Genomic DNA, 19,600 nt, shown 5'->3' with positions numbered 1-19,600 from the left:
ATCATGCTTACCTGAATATTCTCTCTCACATAGACAGCATAGTCATCATTACTTAAGAAATCAGCTCGCTTCTTATAGGTCTGGCTCTCTGTTACAACAGCACCATTTGACTGGGAAAAAATCCAAAATAAGCATGTAACAGTTAGAAAATTTGTTTTCAGTTCAGATAAATAAAATTGTTAGCAGAGACTGAAGATAACAAAAATAAACACATATGATGCCCAAGTTGCATGCCAAAACAGGAAAAATCTTCAACAGGTCAACTCACAATAGGGTTAACATTTATGATCTACTTTTCTTTAATTTAAAGTTTAGTTTCCAGAATGACTTGCCAAGGAATGTAGCTGCAAATTTTCAAACTGTGTGAAACCAGTTGCAAGTTGCTTTTATGAAATCTGCTTGCCAACAAAAATTAGAACAAAGAGGATTTGCAAGTAATCTACTTAGCCTTGTACACACACATTCACATTTCACTTCTTAGGCTACTTGCTTAGAGAGGGGAAGGGAAAAAAAAAAAAAGGTGAATGATTATCTAAAGTACACTAACTATTTTTCTAACGATATAATACAATCAGATTTAAAGTATTCCCTTAGAAAAACAAGCTAATTAAAAAGCTAAGATTTTAGTTATCAGAAACTATTCCTTTCAAGATTTGATTAACTTTAAAAAATTTAAGAGAACTATTGCATTCCAGTTGTAATGAGAATTTTCAGAAAACTTCATTCCGTTTTGAGTATTAAATGTTTTTTCATTCAATGCAATACATATAGCAGTTTCTCACTGCAATACTGATAAAGGTATCAGGACTCAATATCAAGTTAATTTCCTTCAAAATATAAAGCATTTCTTTCAATTACAAAATCCCACGTGTCAAAAAACTCAACACAACTCTTTAAAAAATAAATAGAAATACGGAACTCATTTAATTTTATTGGCAAATCCTTACTAAAACAGTTCCTGAAAGTCAACAGAAACCTAATATAAATTCACATTAAAGTCACCACACTCAATAGGTACTGTAAAGGTAAGTTTATTACCAATAAGTGAAAACAGTTTTTATAAGAAAAAAGCCAAGTTCTTTCACTGACATCTTTTTGTCATTTATCACTAATTCCTCAGTCTTTCCTTGTAGCTAACATACATTTGTTTTTCAGTCCAAAGAAAGGGAGGCGGGGGAAAAAAATGAAACAGAAAAAAATAACCAAACAAAAAAAGAGTCCTTTACAAATATTACACTATAGAATTAACTATTTTAGATGAAACTAAGACCAACTATCAGGGATATTTACAGCTACCACTAGTGAAACATCTACCTGCATTCCACTCTGTCCTACTCATATATAAATATATACACATTATTCTTGAGTTCTTTTACCACATGCTTTAGAAACATATGGGAAACATGGTTCTTGTTACAGTCTTGAAAACTTGGAACAGCAGAATGTCCTTGTACTCTAACCAAGTTCATAAAAGGAAATAATTACAAAATTTGCAGCCAGCTAACATGACTTAGGCTTTAGTTGATACCTACCACCGGGCAAGCAGCTTCAGCTTCTTCTACCTCCTCTGCTATTTCCTCATCTGAATATTCATCAGAGATAGTATCGGCATCAGAGAGATCCGTAATCTGAACATCAGGATGATCCAACAACCAGCCAACCAAGGCTTCCACTCCTAATACAGAAAAAAAACTCAGTCTGTCTCTAAGGGATGCTCTGACATTCTTAAGATAATATCCAAAAAGAAAAGTAACAATTGCTCCCTTGGTTAAGTAGCATTTTAATCTGCACGCAACTTTCCTCCTTCTAACATCATTAATTTAACTAAATTAAATACCTGGTAAACCAGAAGCACTTCCAGAGGTTCCAGACAGAGATTTTAGTGCAAATTCTATGTTTTTCCTAGGAAACCCCATTTCCATAAGTTGAACTACAATGGGGAGGGGTGGAATTGGAGATTGCTTGCGTTTCTTCACTTTTGTGGGTCGGATATGTTGCACTGTGATGGGTGTTGTAGCTTCACTAGAGCTGCAGTCTTCAAACACTGGAGTTGAAGGATGTGTAGACTCTACAGCCAGATACTGACATACTGCCAAGGCAGCAGCCTAAATGAGAAAAAAATAAATCATTCCAAGTGAAACAAGCATGTTTAGTATGGTTTTGTGTGTGTGTGTGCCTGAAATTAAAGGTTATTTGCTAAAAAGCATTCAGTGTCATTTTTTCTTTTTAAAGCGATAGCTTAACAAGTTTTAATTGGAATGCAAATTAAAGAGACTTATTTATTAGGTTACTTATTAGCAGAAAACACAGACTCTACCTCAAGCTCTTGTTTGTCAAATATTGCTTTCACAGGTGATGGTTGTGTAGCAGCTGTCAAAAGTTGCTGTAAAAGAATCATGGGAGGCTGAGGTCCTTCAGGAGACATATCTCCTATGTCGGGAGAGGCAACTGCTCCATCCTCTTGAAACAAAAACATTATTTTAACCAAAACCATGTAATGTAAGTCAATTGAGATACTTATTTTGGGGCCTATTGGTTGATCAAACATATTGTTATTTCTCCCATATTTCTTCTCCACAGGAATAATGCATTTAAGATGAAATCATCATGTGTGCCACAACCTCCACACAAAAAAAAATCGTAGATAAACAACAGTTTTGCTAAAATACACTTAGAACACGTTTAGCAGAAATGGTTCAGAGGACAGTGAATTTGCACAAGTATCTTCTGAGTTCACCTTTTCACAATAAGATTACTATACACAGATCTTTCCAGGATAAATCATTTCACACAGATAACCAACAATCTCACTGATCCTGAAAACCCTGATGCATACTTTCTGGATTGAGTCATTTCCCCCTCTAATACACCTCTTGGAGAGAGCTCTCTATAGGTATTCATTGACCCTTCAAAAGAGTATACCTTTTTTGCATCAACTGGCTCATGATTCTGCAACTTTTATATTTGATTTTGTATTCTTGTTGGCATAAACGTTCATGTTTCCTAGATCTTTACTGTGGTTGCCTCAGGAAAGTGTTCTCACTCTCCATTTAACTCCAACACAAGGAAGTTCTCATATTTGAAATAATAACAAAACAGCTAATAGTCCTCATGTACCTATGCTGTTCTGGTTAAAAAAAAAGCTGTGGGGTTTTTTCCCCCCTCCCTTAAAAATTGATGGTAGAAGTAAAACCATGCTCCATTACTGGGAAAAAAATAATGATTCTGTTGACTTAAAATTTGCTAATTGCCAAAAATAAATCACAGAAATATACAAATAAACTAAATATGTTAATATATTTAAAGACACTACATGCTTCACAATACCCAAAGAATTAATATTAAACTGTAAGGGCATCAATAGCTACCATAAAAACTGACAGAGCTATTTTCTTCATTTTTATATGTAGAATGAACTTATACAGAGAATGAATTCAAATTATTAAAACCACAATTCCTTAAACTCCTTTCAAGATTATCCCTAAGACACTGTATTGTGGTACTTGTTTCACTGGAAACTGCAAAACATTTAAAGTAAAAGAAATAGCCAATTGAGCTATACTTGAAGCTTTGAAGTAGAAAAAGAAACCACTGAAAAAAGCCCACAAGCTTCTTTAAAATTACTTGCAAATCTTACTAACTATAGAAGACTCATCAATTTACCTAAATCCTCTATTTCAACCTTCAAACACTTCATCTTAGTCTTCAAAATCTCAGTTAAAGAGTCAAAATGCTTTTAATATATAAGGTTAAAACATCTTTGAATTTTAATTTTTAGTCTGGAGAGGGTAAACCTAATTTCTAGCCTCCAGTTGCCATTACCAAGGGTTATAGTCACACACACTATCTACCATTTAAACAAACAGCAGCACACTCAGGTTGCATTTCAAAATACCTGCAGGATTTAAGGCACACTCCTGAACAGCTGGCTGAGATAAGATCTGCCTTAGTGTATCCTGGTGAGAAAGCAGAGCTCGGCCTGCTTTCAGTATGTACAGCTTTAACTGCTGGCATCGCAGTAGATCCAAATCCACTTGACCTATCAGAAATATTAAGCAGACATTAGCGTCAGGAATCTCTTTTATTATAGAAGCAAGGCTAACACTCATACCACCTGAGTCCAAAAATCAGTTTGCATCTTAACTCATTGTATGAAAGCTTGTGAAATACTGATGGTATGAGGTAGTTTGAACAGCACCTGGATAAAAAGTCTACGCATATTCCATGATCCATGATATTAAAAACACCACCTTCCTACTTTTCACATTCTAGACAATCATAGACCTCACATATAGCACAGTTAGTGGTTGCCTATAACATCTTAGCTGCACTATTTCAAACAATGCAATACGAAAAATCCAGACTCAAACCTTATTTACATTTTCTCACTAAAGTAAAAACACCATTCCACTTACAGTGCAGAGAAATTCAAAATTCATCTCCTAGCTAAACTTGTCTCATAAGTGCACACTGTTCAATGGTGACTAAGGAAAAAGGTAATGCTCCAGAAAACCGTTTTTTTTACATACATTTGCTGTTACCAGTATTTTTCCCAGAGTATATCCAGCTATTTAAAAACAAAACAAATGAACAACAACAACAACAAAATCGCAACTGTACCTGAAAGACCCTGATTGGGAGACTTCATTCTTTGTTTTTCTATTTTACTTCCAGCCAGACTTACTAGTTGAGCCCAAATGGATAGCATCGGTTCAGTGAAAGGCAAGTTGTTCACATTAAAAGCCACAACTGGAAGCTAGACAGTGGAGGAAGAACCAGACAAAACAAAAAACCATACAGATAAGTGTTTTCCAAAATTTTACAAAATCATTTAAAAGTTTCAAGGGTTATTAACTGAAGAAGAGAAAAAGTAGCATTCGTCTTGTTGCTCTTGACCACAAACAACTGGAGAGGATTTCTGTTCCCTGCATAGCTCCTAAGCCTGTATTTGGACCACACAACTGCAGGTCTACTTGGTGAAAAAGTACGACAGACACAGAGCAAGGAAGAACTCCAGTCCCTGAAGCAGATCAGGCACTTTGACTGAGCTTTCACTAAAGCCATATTAACCAACTTGAGATTAAGATTCAAACGAAAAGACCCAAGAGTTTCTACATTAGTTAGCAAATCAAGTCAAATACAAATAAATAATCTCCTGTCATGTAAGAGCTATAACTCACATTGTCATGACTTGGGATTTTACCTCAAGTCAACAGACTTCATCTCAAATCCCCTCTCCTTTCACCTCCTCAACAAATGAGGATGAGCATCAAAGGCCCTATAGAGGTTCGCAGGATTATCATCTTAGATTTGCATTGAGAGCATTGCATGTGTTGAACATCAATGTATCGATCTATCCAATGAAGAACAAGTATTTTCTTTGCACCATATCAGAGTCTTTAACCACAACCTTCCCTGTATTAAAGCCTCAATAAAATGAACTTACTGGTTTTAGTTGATTCAGAGGGCACACTCTACACGTTCGCATGTCATAGAACTGTACAGTGATTTTCCCTTTCGGGGTGATGCGTGTCACTGTGCCTTCTCCAAATTCATCATGAACTACTTGTCCACCCAGTCTCAAGCGACTGTCTATGCCACCGATCACTGCTAACACTGCCATTAGACCTCCCACCTCTGGATTCTCAGTGTCAGGAAAGTAGTCATCCAGCAGAGCCTAACAAAGAACAATAAAATTAACTGTAGGGAGAAAACATGCACTTCCATCTGCTTTAAAATACAAAGTTAATCATACATACTTAAATTTTAAAATTACAACACAAACATATATATATATAGATATATATATAAAAAAACAGAAAAATGGTTTCAGAATTAAGCTTAATATTGTTTACAAACATTTAATATTTATAAATTCAAAATAAATATTGCTATAAAAATGAGCTTATTTTAAAACGTGGAAACTACCCCTTCTGACTGTTTTCCTGCAAAGATGTGGGTGATGGAGGTTAGCTGAGAGTTGATGTACTTGTTTATGAGTCCATTCCACTGGCTGAGCGAATGGAGTGTCCTCAGCAGTGCCACTATCTCTTCTGCTAAAGTACTACTGTGAGTGGCAGTTAGAGATGCTTGGGGCCTGGCTTTTCTCCTTCTCAGAGTAGATTCTGGAAAGACCAAGCAATTGCACAAAAATTATCAATTTAACAGTTTTATGTATTTATATACGTAAAAATAAGCCACTGAGGAAAAATTCCTCTACCTCTGAGTAGCGGGATATCTGAAGAACAAGTACTAAGCAGGCTGCCTAAAAATCCAAACAGTTTTTCCACAAGAAATTTCATGTCTCTTGACCTTTCATTTTTATCCCAGGATGGAAGTACTGCTTTCAATAAATGTACAGCAAGGATCTAAAAAGAGAACAAAATTAATGTTATTCCATTCTAAGTCACCAAATGTTAAAGAAATTCTCACATTAAGTATAGAAGAAAGAAGTTTCAAAAGTTAGTCGTCCTTTGTACTTCTTTCTATAATGCTGATTTCTTTCCAGCTGTGGAAATCACAGAGCTACTGATCTTCTGTTTGGTTTGGTAAGCAATATTTTAAAAGAAGTTGTGCCAGTTCAAAGTCAGCAAGAATTTTATTGGCACACATTTCAACCTCTCCAATACTCAGGACATGAGACAGACACGCACTGGGAAACAATGTAAATGAATAAAGCACATAGGAAAAATTAAGAATACAGAACGGGAAGGTTTGTTCAGATTCGAGAATCAGAACTTAAGATGAATCAGAAACAAGATGTATTTCAGAATGAGAGTTTCCAAGTGTTCTGCAATGAAGGTATGGTAATTAAAAATCATGAGATACAAAGCTGAGTGATACAAGAAGGCAAAAAGCAACCACCACAGTGACACCCAAAAGTAGTTACTATGAAACTAGGGCCTGTGACACAGCAGAGGAGGAACAGGCTGGCATCTGGAAACTAGACACTCAGGTGCAGGACTGACGAGGAACACAGGAAGGCACAGTGCTCTAGTATCAAAGAGCAGATGAGGTTGCACGTTCTGAACAGAAGAATTTGAGGTTTTGAGCTTCCCCATCTTCCACTCGGAAGACCAATATGATATAAGTGACCAGTAACAGAGAATAGAGCTCTCTTCTTGTAAAGCTGTCAATAACACATCTTTCTTAAAACTTCAAGGTCTCATCTTTTTCTTATTATTAAGTTAGACACTGGGACATGAGGAATGTTCATTTCTCTCAAGTTTTCCCTGAACAGCACAGGTGACTGTAATGCACTAAGTCCTGGATGATGACAGAAGTCTCACCATATTAAAAATACAGGCAAGAATTTGCTGGAACATCACACAAAAATGCACAGACCTTTATGATACAAGGATTTCACTAAAAAAATGCTGGGTTTTTTTTAGTTAAAAATCTTATCAAGGAAAATATTAACAAGATCTTTTGATCCTCAAGCTTAAAACTTGAGTTATTCCATAATACAGTTACTTTTCAATCTCATGAAAAAGTCTGTAGTGCCCTGAAGGCTCAAAAACTATACAGATGTGTATTTGAAACAATGAATCCTAAACATAAGACAACATCTTTTTTTCAATTAATTAAAAACTGATTTAAGTACATTTCCCACTTGTTCTTTAAAATACTTTTTTTTTTTTTAAAAGACAACTGAAGTCTACTAAATTCATTGCCTATCAAAGTAATTTGGAAACACACACATTACCTGTCTCTGTAGTGAAGCAGCAGTGAAAGATTCATGCCCCTCAACAATTTTCATTAGCAAAGTTATCCACTGAGACGTACTAAGAGTGCTGCACATCTGAGGCATGAGTGCTATACTTCGAATGAATCCCAACGTGCACCAACTCCTATGCTGTTCTTTATAAACTAATTTATTTGGCAAGGAAGCTAAAAACAAAAAGATATATACATATAACAGTTGACTTTTCCGCCAGCTATGTAATTCTCTATATACTACATGGGTTTTTTCGAACAAATCAAAACACTGAGCTACTCCACTGTCTTTACATGAACTATCAACTTCAATTTTAGAGCCTGTAATTATTTAAGTAAATATGCCTTTAAAACAATGTTCATCCTTATACTATTTCCTAATTTCAAAGTAGTTAACAGCATTACTTCTGAAATTACAAAGCAGCTATGGAAATGAATATGACATACCCAGTCATACTGTTCTCCCCAAAGAGAAAAAGACTGCTAGGAAATTCATTGTCTAAGCCAACCATGCCCATCCTGATGCTCCACATCTCATGCATTTCTTCTGCTTTTACTGCTTATTTTCTAAGAATGCTCAAGATCGCTTATGTTGCTTTTCCTAACAATTAAGATTTTAAAAGCTCTGAAAATGCATTTTCTAGCCTTTGGCCATAAATGATTAGAAAAAAAAAGCAACAAAAGATTTACGAAGTTACAAGACAACAAAGCACAAAACAGAAGCACATCGCTAAATCAGACTGTTTCTATATAATATACCCGATTTATCTATTGTTCCACTCTCCACAAGCATACGGAGCAGACCACACAAAGTCCTTGTAGCATCACTTTGCATGACTTCAGCGTGGACACCAGCAGAAAGACACAGTGTCTGCAACAGGTTCACAGTACTTGTCAGCATCATGGAAGTAGGGTGGAGATTCCTTTCAACTTGTTCTCCTTCTGAAGGAAGACACAAAAGGCAAAGGAATACATTAATATTGAGTTAATCTATTTCACAAAGAGCTCTAAAACAAACACAGTGTGAGAAATTTGTTGTAAATACTTTCTCAAAGACTATTTGACATGATTAAGATTCCTTATTTCCAACTACAAGTTGTTCTCTAGCAGTACACAGCTTAAAAGAAATTCCAAAAGCAGTGCCAAGAATAGGGAAGCGGTGTGATTCGATCTATAATCAGGCCATATAAAAACCACATTTTAGAATGGCGTCAATATATGTTAAAATGTGTACCTCCTGGTATCTGTAAATGAAACTATGTCAGTTGGATAATATTGTTTTCTTTGGTCCATGAATAAGCAACAAATTTGATACCATCCTTTCTATCTTCCTCTCTCATGGTAAAGCTATCTTCAGAATGATTCTAGTCAGAAATGTACACCTATTTAATTAATGTTCTTCAATGAAGCACTTTCTCCTGTGAAAGAAGCTTTTTCATACTGGTATTCAACTAAAACTACGTCTCCACTTTTATAAAAAAATTGCTTTTTTACCAGAATCATCCTCAGTGTCTGAATCCTCTGTTGTGGGCTGTGTTGCTGGTGGTGGCTCAGCTAGTTTGAGATCGTATTTTCCCTCTTTCCCCATTCTGTAAGAATTTGTACTTCCAGTGTCCCACTGCACTCTAATCCAGCCATCTTCTCCCAGTTCTCCAATCACACGACCCAAACCTGGAGGGGGTCCATCCTGACAGAAGAGAAGCACTCAGGTTACACAAACCACCATTAATTCATATCTAAAGTTCATAAAATAACGCTATTACTCGTATTTGCTGGTAACCTTCAATAATGTTTCAAAACCCAGCATGAAGTTGGAAAACATTTCACAATATTCAAAAGAAATTACACCAGCAGCAGCTGGTAAACTGGTAAACTGGTAAACTGGTAAACTGCAGCACCACTCTTATTTAGATCTATTTTACCATGTGCTACATAAGGGCCATAGACACCTAGTTGGAAGTCTACAATATTGTAGCAAACAAGTGATCCAATTTTTGTTAAATTACAAATCAGAACAGTCCCCTGAAAAAGAATTTTCATCTCCAAAAGCGACATTAAACAAATAATTAATATATTTTATGGTAATTCTCCTTTGTCTTTGAAATGTAAAATGACCTTTAAAGTTTGAACATAAAATTAAAACACAGTCCATTGAACAGAGACTTTAGATTTTAACACACCTAAACCTGTATGAAAGAAGTTGTACCTGATCACCCCATTTCCAGTCTACTCCTCGCACCACTCTGGTACCAATTTTCATCATGGCTGCCAGCTCTGGTCCAGAAACAGGGAGCTGAACAGGTGTGGTTTCCTTTCTTGACTCTTCTAGAACTGTGGCAGAAGCTCCTCGAGAAGAGGCAATCATATCTTCTTCAATGTTGTCAGAACTAGGTCCTAAAGTGGAAAAAACATGAAAAAAAATAAAATCAGCTACAAGTTTTTATACATATCTGTCACACTTTAAGGCACATAATGCTTGTAATGTAAAAGTAACAACAAATAGGAAAGCTGACTTAACAAGTGATAAAGTCAGACAAGCTTTTAGGAAACTAGGATTTAAAGTACAGGCTTTAAATACTTCATTTTGAACAAAAATAAGAGACAAATAACAGAGACATTACAATGACGAGTCCAGTGGCTAACTGGTTACACTAACAGAAATTTTCTGCAAAATCTTCTTATGAGCACTCCAGTTAAGTACAAGCTACAAGAACAAATATTTGCTATTATCTAATAAAACCAAGAAAGAAAAAGCAGGAGTTGAATCATGGCAAAAAATATCACACAACTTCTTATAACAGAACAAAGAACGCTCCCAGCTTAAATATGCAGACTGTTCACAGTTTTAGTAGGTAGAACAAATGAAACTGAATGAGAGTATGCAGTTATGTTTTCATTTTGAATTTTCCATTTTTAATTTATTTGTAATGTTTCCACCAAAACTACACTATCACTCCTAAATTCTAGCAAAAGATGGCCAAAGCAAAGACTCAGCAGGAAAAACACAACTGAATAAAGGCTATACTCAAACTAACTTCCTTCTCAATTGTGCTTACGGATGTGGTTTTTGTATCAGGAGTAAAGGTGAAGAGCATTAAGTACTATCGTCAAGCAGAAAAGTAATTCCATAGTTTGGGTACACCAACAAGTAAAACATACAGGAGATGTGCAAAACATGTGCTTTCTTCGAAACAAGAAACCCACGGATCTCGTACCTATCAGCCGCAGTGTTGTTTGTGTCAACGCCAGCATGCCAGAATTAAGGAGGAGGCTCAAGGTATTAGCACCGTGCTGCAGCGTCAACATGTTGAGCATGACCAAGAGAAAACGGGCTTGTGGAATAGTTCCAAGACTTGGTCCTGCTGGATTCTCATTAGTAATTGTTTGTAGAGGAACAGGCTGCACACCTATTTCAAAAGTAGTATAAATAACAAAGTCAGTTGACATTTGGGAGCTGCAATAATTGGTTATGGATTTGTTCAATGGTTTAAAGTATTTTTTTATTCCCTGCTAGGCCTTAAGAACTTACAAGCTGAAGTTTCAAGAAACTTCTTATAATTTAGATTTTAATGGTAAAAAGTAGCTATGACTAATCACTGACCTGTTGCTCGATACCAGCAATATTCTCTTAAACACTGAGAAGTGAGTTAAAGGGGTTCGGGTGAGTGGAACAACACATGGATGGACAGAAAGTCAAAGAATGTCTTTGACCAAGGGAACTGATTTTAGTATCCCAATTACTGGGAATTTTAAGAAGTGTAACAATATTCATTTAAAACAGTTTTCTCCCAAGTCAACAGCAACAAAATGCAATTCACCTAGTTCTTTAAATTTTGCATTAGCATCTAGCAAGATGTTCCGGACGTTCTGAATAGCCCAAGCGTACAACTTTCCAAAAGTCACTTCTAGCAGCATTCTGTTGAATGGTGGGATCAGATCAACATCCTTCAAGCAGTCGGTAAGAGGTTCCCTTTCACAGAAAAACAACAACAAAAATAAGTATTTTTTTTCTTACTGAAGAATTGTTAAAGTAAGAACAACAAAAAGTTTTACCCTATATTGGCTCCTTCTGGAATAAGCCTCTGCCATCCACAGAACATAGCATACTGCACAGATGGGAGCAAGAAATTTTTTGCTGCCAATTTCAGAATAGTATCTATTCCCTCCAGACGAACTTCTGCTCTTTCCAACTGCAAAGAGGGAAAAAAAAATTGTCACACTTACGTAAACTTCTCATACATGCAAGCTCATTTTTCTCCATTTTACCTGTTTTAATAAACATTTTCTCATTTTTTCTACATCCACTGGCTCTTCTTTAAGTGCAAATTCAACAATGGTGTTAAGGAGGGCAGACTGTGGATACAAGCCTTGGACATTTTGCTTCAGCCATTTGTATTTGTGGACACCTGTAACTGTACTCAAAAGTGGTTGCCACTTATCCTGCAAAACAGGAAGGTAAGCATGTTAAAACAAATTTTAAATTACTGAAAATCTAAGTTATTTTATGCAAAATCATGTCCAAATATAAAATACTAGGAAGGAGAAAGAAAAAAAAAAGAAAAGAAACTTCTTCAAACCTAGAAAAAAGCTTAGTATCATTTGTAACTCATTGTCTTGTTTACAATTGCTAAATTTTCAAATATATTAATATCCAAAAAAAAGAAGTAACCTGTCACAACCAACATTTCAACATTTATGTTGAAATGAAGCTTTATCTGAACACTTCTAAGATTATCAATAACCTAAAAATTGAAGAAATTTACATATTCTAAATATGCAGTACCCAAGCTTATTTTTAAGAATTATTCCAGGTTAATTATATAATTCAGGATGGCGTATGAGATATATATCTCAAACACCATTACCAGAATATTAAATGTCAAGTTATAGCAATCATGCTTCAGCCAATATTTTTTCTTCTTGTTATTTTTATTCACAATCTGATAGGCTACCTTGGGTGATTTGATTGGTATGGGCCTTTTATCTATAGGTACAGGACTGTGAGGTACCACACAGGATTCTTCTAAATCACTCCCTTCGTTTCCAATTTTGGATTCTTCCAAATCAGCAGATTCTGATTTTTTTGGCACTAGACAAAAAAAAAAAGTCATGTAATCTGATAACATTTTAGTGTCGCGTTTTCAGGTTTGCACGATAATCTAAGCGTACAGAATGCTTAAGATCTGCCTGTAGTAAAATGAACATACAGTTCTTGGTGAACTGTATGTCCAACTATTATCAAATTAGCTCTGGTAATATCTGCAATAAGCTTTTATCTTAAAAGACCAATTTCAAAAGCACTTCCGTGTTTGTTCACCACATTAGTTTATTTCCAGTTAAACAGTTGGTTTACTACACTGCTTAAATAAAACATAATTTTGTAATAAGATGCCACTTTTAGTTAAACTTTACTAAAACCAAATCAAAGGGACTGACATTCATGAATCGTTTTTAATATGCTGGAACACAAAGAAGCATGCCTCACCTAAACTTGACTCTCTTGTCTGCCTGTTTTTGATGTAGGAATTGACGTGTAACTATTGATTTAGAAAACATCATGAAAACGCAGCAGAAAGAGCGAATGGCTTTGACGTTTTAACTAACAAGAGTCTCAAATATATAGGGCAGTAAACCTTGGAATGAGATTTATTTTCATTGTTTAAAAAAAAATACAACATTAATGTTGCCTTACCTCTTTTTTTCCTTTTTTCTCTAATTATTTTCTGAGCTACCCTCCGCCATCGGGGCAGGGAACTCAGAAGTTTAAATTTAGAGATTATAGAGAGATCATTGCAAACTGCAGGACGTAGTTCATTGAATAAGAATCTCAAACGTTCAATGACAGGAGCACAAACTTCCTTGTAAGAACGTCCTTGTTCTTGATGGGTCTAGAAAAGGCATTGAAAGGTTAGGTTACTGTTTAATATACAATAAAATGAACGATATGCAACTTTCAATAAAACACTTAAAATAACATAAGCTTCAGCAGGTAAGAGGCTTACCTTAATCAGTGAGCATTTTGCTTGGTAGACAACACGACACACATCCACTACAGATTTTGGTAGGGTTTTGTGCTTTACCTGGTCAACTCCAAGGGTACCAGGATGAACAAGAGACAGTGCTACGTGACCTTAATGGGAAAAGACAACCTCTGAATATGCATTTCCAAAATCATCCATAGCAGAGTTTAAAACTAGTCCAAAATATATTCTGGGACAGTTATACCACAAGCCTACCTACCCAAATCTTCATGCTTCAGAAGACAGCATAATAACAAACGTCCTACTTCTTCCACAGGATGCTCAGGAGGGAACGTGATTGGTGTTGTTAGGTGACACTGTTTACAGTACCTCTCTATTTGACACAGGAAATCCTACAAAAACACATACAGAACAGCCTCTGTTTAACTTTGGTTTTAAATACAATTAAAGGACCCAAAATACTGCAGCCAGCATTTAAATAACACTGAATAACCCCCACAATCTGAACTAACATTCAGGAGTGAGATACAGCATACAGTATGTGCTATTTAATACACAGTAATTACAACCCAATACTACAAAGAATACCCTATATCATTGTTCTTGTATGAAGAGCAACATGGCTCAAGGAACAAAGCTACTATTGCTTTTACCTCTTCCTGAGATAGCCAGGTCACCTAACATAATTTTTTGTCTTCTCCTGACTCATCATTACTGCTATCCTATTCTCCCAAAGACTTATTTGGTTTTTTTTGATAAAGAAGCTGAACTCAAAAGGGTTAGAAAATCTGACGGTGTTACAGAAGACAGTGATCAATGTAAATCTTAGGGGTTTTCATAATATTCACGATTCCAATCAGGTGAAGCCTGAACCCCAAGGCACAAAGGACTTTAGGACAAAGGCATACATGCATGTGACACACAAAATACATTTGCACTTTGACAAAGAAAACTGCATCTTAGTTCAACTGGAGGTGAGAAGGGTCTGTCAATACTACTAAAACTTGAAATGGAAAGCAATGCATTGTTAATTTTTTTGGTAAGAACACATTTACATTTTTCAGTTCTCCATTCAAAAATTCAAAAGAAAGAACTGTACTGTTTTGATACTAAGTGAAATATGCAAATTTTGTTCATTAGTTGTACTCAACTACTCCTTTACAAAAAGTAATTCTGAAATATCTTTTTTGATTATTTTGTTGTAACTTTTGGAGAATTTTCACCGACAAAACTGTTCCAGGCCACCACTGTCACCCTTCGGCAACATTTTTTGTGAACAGAACTACTGAGGGCTTACCTTCACAGTATGATCCTGAATATTATTATCTGCAATAGCTTGGAGAAAAGGTTGTGAATGGTCGCTCAAAGTCAATCGATGTGTATATAGTTTTGATTTATTCGGGGTAGTATTACCAGGTGAACTGCAATGGTCTTCATCTTTTTCCTCATTGTAACTGTAATGAATCTGACTAGTTTGCAAGCCTCCAGAAAAGATAGATGACTTCAACCATTCTAAAAAAAGGAAAAGAAAACAAAAATGTATATTCTGATCGAAGATTAAGCTATCAAGACTCAACAATTTCAAATGCATACGCAGCTTCAAAGTTTAGCAGCTCTTCCATTTGCTGAAAAGTTTTTGCAGAAAAAAAAAGGGTTCTGCAAATAACAAACAATTAAAGTAACAGTGCAGCCATCACCTGTTTAGAGATAAGGCCTTAGCTATTTTTCTGTGATTAATACTGAATTACACTCTCTATTCACCAATTTAAGATACCAAACAAGACAGAATCCAATACCAGATGCTTCAGGCGCTCTTAATTGAACACAAGTTAGTGAGATCACTGTGCTATACAGAGTCTCCTTTCTCATCCAATATTCTCTCTGTCTTGTATATTACAAAATACTGGATATTTAACTGTTCAAAATTACCTAATTCCCATTTTATTCTTGCTAAATTAATGGACCTTGATCAGTGTGGTAATTAACGTTAAGAATAAAAAACTTCTTCAGAAGACAGTAAAACTAAAGGGGTACTAGATTTCCAGTTAATTTATTTGGCCTGTGTCTTTTTCTTGCATTCTTTGACAAGTATTTATCACTTATTTAAGCTTAAAATGAAGATCTGCTTACTGGCACATTCAATTTCCAGAGGACAAAGTGGTGTGCTCATTGCCAGGTAGGAAGCGTGCAGTCCAAGGAGAAGACCCAAATTCCTTTCTGTATCTATTAGAGGTGATGACAAAGTACTGAGATCTGGTGTTGTAATCACTTCCTGGTCAGGCTAATTAAAAGAAATAGGAGTTGAAAGCTAGAAATTAGCTCCAACAAGAATTTTGAAAGCAAAGCAATACTTTACTTTAGAAAGCATGTATCCATTAATATGTAACATTTTTACCTCCATATACTGGCCAACACAGAAGGCATGCATTGACTCCCGCGTATCCTCAAATTGCAAAGCAGCTTCCAAAGCAACAACTGGGTCCTCACCTGCAAACTGAGCTAATGACAGAATGAAGTAGTCAGTAAAACATCTAGAAACCTGTTTATGCCATCTAGTTTTGAAACCAAAGTGATTTATGCCTTTAATACAGATGCTGATTCTCACCAAGTATGCTACCGCCAGTTAAAGACTGGGTTTGGAAGTCCTTTATATCATACACTTTCCCGTCAATCACTGTCCAAAATCCTCCATCTTTGTTGTGATTCTCTAGATCAGCTTTACGTATAAGTGTCACCTCCTCATTATTTCTGCAACTCTGGCCAGTGAAAAATGAACCTACAAGTATAAAACAGAACAGAGAATTTATCAACAGAAAAACAGAAACTAAAGTTTTTTCTAGACATTCTTTTAATAGTTGCCTAAACAAATTCTTCACTTCCCTTCTTCAAAGGCTGCTTGTCTTTTGATATGCTTAAAAGTCAAAATGGTTATTAATATGTTCCTGTCTACGTATTACGCAATTAAATTGTCTGTATGCTGTATTCTTTTACGCACCTAATCTCCAATGTCACACTGTCCTCACATTGCCCAACTATATGGCTGTTTTGTTGGGAGGTGAAGAAAAACGAGTGCTCTGGCAAATCACTGCTCTAGTCAGTTCTCCCTCAAAATTACTTCAGTTTTATTACATGCTTTCCAGAAAGTCATTGGCTGTATATTTAATTTCAGTTTAAATCCATATTTTTTTTAAATAAAAAAGGAAGGTTGCATACACGTTAGAACTCTTCCAATCCACATATCAGTGAATTATTTCAAGCTAAATGTAATTTCATCCAGGCAAGAAACCCCAGAGCAACGTTGACACACATGCACCTTCATCTCAGTTTGCTCTATTAGACCATTAACTCAATTTTCACATAGTTTTTGCTCTCCTCAACACACTACTGTCTACTGGTGTGACCTTTAGCTCTCTTGGGTTATGCCGAGCATGTCTCACTCCTCCCTCCACCAGTAAAATGCTCACAGTCAGAAATGCAGATTTTCTGCTTCTTTCCACCCCAGACACAGTCCATATTATAAAGGGCCCTAAGAAAAGAAAAATTCCTTACTTCAAAGCTTTCGCATTACTCTCCCTTTATTTTATGGAGAGAATTTGGTAACAAAATGCGTAGATGTACTACTCATGTTTTCACTGAAAGTTTTCACGCTCGAAATGCAAAATGATGCAAACTACTTCAAAAAATTGTATTTGTACTCTGCTTAATCCTACTTCTATACATAACTTAAGAATTTATTGACAGAAATATGGGACTGTTCAGCCTGGAGAAGAGAAGGCTCCCAGGTGATCTTATTGCAGCTTTCCAGTACCTAAAGGGGGCCTACAGGAAAGCTGGAGAGGGACTTTTTACAAGGGCATGTAGTGACAGGACAAGGGGCAATGGCTTTAAACTGAAAGAGGGGAGATTTAGATTAGATATACGGAAGAAATTTTTCACTCAGAGGGTGGTGAGGTACTAGAACAGGTTGCCCACAGAAGCTGTAGATGCCCCATCCCTGGAAGTGTTCAAGGCCAAGTTGGATGAGGCTTTGGGCAACCTAGTGTAGTGGAGGGTTTCCCTGCCCATGGCAGGGGGGTTGGAACTAGATGATCTTTGAGGTCCCTTCCAACTCTAACCATTCTATGATTCTATGAAATGAATACTGTCATATGACTGTCACATGAATTGTACTGTAAAGTAGAATTCCCTTCCTCAGGGAATTAATAGTCACCACAGTTGATTAATAGTCACCGTTTTTATACAGCTACTTTATGAAAACATAAATAAATAGTCCAGATGCTAACATACCCATTATTCCTGGCCATGCTAAATCCTCATTGTCATCCCTTTCCTTTCCAGGGGCTAAATGGTTAAATCTGTCTAGATGTTCCAGTAAGCCAGCCAACAGGGGGATAGCACCAGCTTCCTGCATTAATCCAGCATTTTTACTTAGGAGTAGCACTATAGAAACCACCAATTCTGGAAGAAGAACACCTAAAACACAGAAAACACAGAAGACATTCATATTTAATGCAAGACCTACATTTAGAGCATCACAGAAGTAAACAGCGAAACAATACATTCTGTCTTCTGTTACTGCCTTAGTACAAAGCTCTTGTCTTCCCCATAATATTTGTTCTCCTTCTTTCGCATCAATCTAAAATTGTCACTTTTTTAGTCATTTAGAAATTTCAAGAACATCTACAATATAACTTTATCATTTTGTGGAAGGGGAGGAAAGGAGGACAGCAAAGAAAAATCTACCTGTTAAATCTCCATCCACAACACGGGATACTTCTGCAAAATGCCTATGACTAGTAGAAGCAATGCTGGTTGCCACAGGAAGTATATCACCAATGTGTGTGCACAGAAGAGCACTATATTTCTTCAGTAAAGAGCCAACGCCTAAGAGGTCAGGACCTGTATAAAAAAGGAGAGAGAGCACACAGAAAATCATCACACAGTCATATTTAAGAAACAGATTTCAAAAGCTGTCAAACTTGTCTGAAATCCAGTCACTCAGTATTAACACCGAATTAAGAAACCACATCTTTTCAAAACTTACTAAAACTTTTTCTAAAGTTTATTGTCTAGGTCCTGTTGCCTTCCAAAGAGAAAATTTCCTTTACAGAAAACAATATAAAGAAACTAATTTCAAACACTTTCCAGACAGACTCAGCAACTAGGCTGATAAAGGAGACAAGAACATAAATTAAAATAAGAAACTGGTATCCTGTACAAGAAGTATTACGGAAATGCTTGCATTGCAGGGTGGGGCTTTTTTTTTTTTTTTCCCCACAATAACTTACTGTATGTATTAGGGACCTGCCCAACACAATCTCCTGGGTAAAGTTTACTAACAAGTAGACGCTGAAAACGGAGCAACAGGTCCAGAGAAGCAGATCTCTCTTTGCTGCAATGCTCATGGTCCATGCAGGAAGAAACGCGACGAGCAACATCTTTTAGTTTGGCTATCGTCTGTGAAGCGATGTTCCTAATTGGTACAAAAGTATTGTAAAAGTATTTAATGGGACCTGATAGTGAAGACAGACCACAGAAACATGGGTTAAGCTTTCGCTAGAATTTCACACAAATATGTAAGAAACCCATTCAAAAGTTTCTTTGTAGGATGTTCCCTTGTTTGCACCATAGTACCTAAAAAGTCAATGGCTTTTGTGGAGGCGTTTTGTTTAACAGGATAAGTAACATACATCAGTTCTGTATTTTCTGTCATCTCTCACTACAAAAAACATAATCTGACAATTTTCACTTACAGGCTGCAATGAAAGTAAAGACACTATGTAGTTCAAAAGAGTCTTAGTACTGATTAAATTACATGGTTACCATCAATTAAGTGAAAAAGCACAATAAATTTCTTAATACTCTCATTATTACTTTCTGCTACATAAGCTACATATTAAAGA

The 19,600-nt window shown here is 36.0% G+C and overlaps 1 protein-coding gene across 5 annotated transcripts in view; it reads right to left on the bottom strand.

Annotated features, from left to right (window-relative positions):
- Positions 1 to 19,600, bottom strand: part of HERC2 (HECT and RLD domain containing E3 ubiquitin protein ligase 2) — a 116,868-nt gene that overhangs the window by 50,903 nt on the left and 46,365 nt on the right. For 4 of the 5 annotated variants that reach the window (XM_086619248.1, XM_086619255.1, XM_086619241.1 and 1 more), the window contains 28 exons: positions 18,986 to 19,170; positions 18,441 to 18,596; positions 17,985 to 18,170; positions 16,303 to 16,473; positions 16,093 to 16,196; positions 15,828 to 15,978; positions 14,995 to 15,209; positions 13,957 to 14,089; positions 13,719 to 13,846; positions 13,409 to 13,604; positions 12,669 to 12,805; positions 11,983 to 12,156; positions 11,770 to 11,906; positions 11,535 to 11,686; positions 10,932 to 11,123; positions 9,923 to 10,110; positions 9,211 to 9,403; positions 8,476 to 8,658; positions 7,706 to 7,890; positions 6,221 to 6,368; positions 5,929 to 6,125; positions 5,447 to 5,677; positions 4,621 to 4,756; positions 3,896 to 4,039; positions 2,318 to 2,460; positions 1,838 to 2,105; positions 1,533 to 1,675; positions 12 to 110 (listed from right to left, as the gene is read on the bottom strand). In XM_086619248.1, coding sequence (XP_086475374.1) covers positions 12 to 110; positions 1,533 to 1,675; positions 1,838 to 2,105; positions 2,318 to 2,460; positions 3,896 to 4,039; positions 4,621 to 4,756; positions 5,447 to 5,677; positions 5,929 to 6,125; positions 6,221 to 6,368; positions 7,706 to 7,890; positions 8,476 to 8,658; positions 9,211 to 9,403; positions 9,923 to 10,110; positions 10,932 to 11,123; positions 11,535 to 11,686; positions 11,770 to 11,906; positions 11,983 to 12,156; positions 12,669 to 12,805; positions 13,409 to 13,604; positions 13,719 to 13,846; positions 13,957 to 14,089; positions 14,995 to 15,209; positions 15,828 to 15,978; positions 16,093 to 16,196; positions 16,303 to 16,473; positions 17,985 to 18,170; positions 18,441 to 18,596; positions 18,986 to 19,170 — 4,675 coding nt within the window. Of the gene's footprint in view, positions 1 to 11; positions 111 to 1,532; positions 1,676 to 1,837; positions 2,106 to 2,317; positions 2,461 to 3,895; positions 4,042 to 4,616; positions 4,757 to 5,446; positions 5,678 to 5,928; positions 6,126 to 6,220; positions 6,369 to 7,705; positions 7,891 to 8,475; positions 8,659 to 9,210; positions 9,404 to 9,922; positions 10,111 to 10,931; positions 11,124 to 11,534; positions 11,687 to 11,769; positions 11,907 to 11,982; positions 12,157 to 12,668; positions 12,806 to 13,408; positions 13,605 to 13,718; positions 13,847 to 13,956; positions 14,090 to 14,994; positions 15,210 to 15,827; positions 15,979 to 16,092; positions 16,197 to 16,302; positions 16,474 to 17,984; positions 18,171 to 18,440; positions 18,597 to 18,985; positions 19,171 to 19,600 lie in introns of all 5 variants that reach the window. The other variant, XM_086619234.1, reaches the window with a different exon arrangement.

Source organism: Tauraco erythrolophus, chromosome 1 (assembly GCF_009769465.1).
Source record: "Tauraco erythrolophus isolate bTauEry1 chromosome 1, bTauEry1.pri, whole genome shotgun sequence".
NCBI lineage: Eukaryota > Metazoa > Chordata > Aves > Musophagiformes > Musophagidae > Tauraco > Tauraco erythrolophus.
Note: the sequence above shows the minus strand (reverse complement) of the source record. Positions and strands in the feature narration are given on the sequence as shown.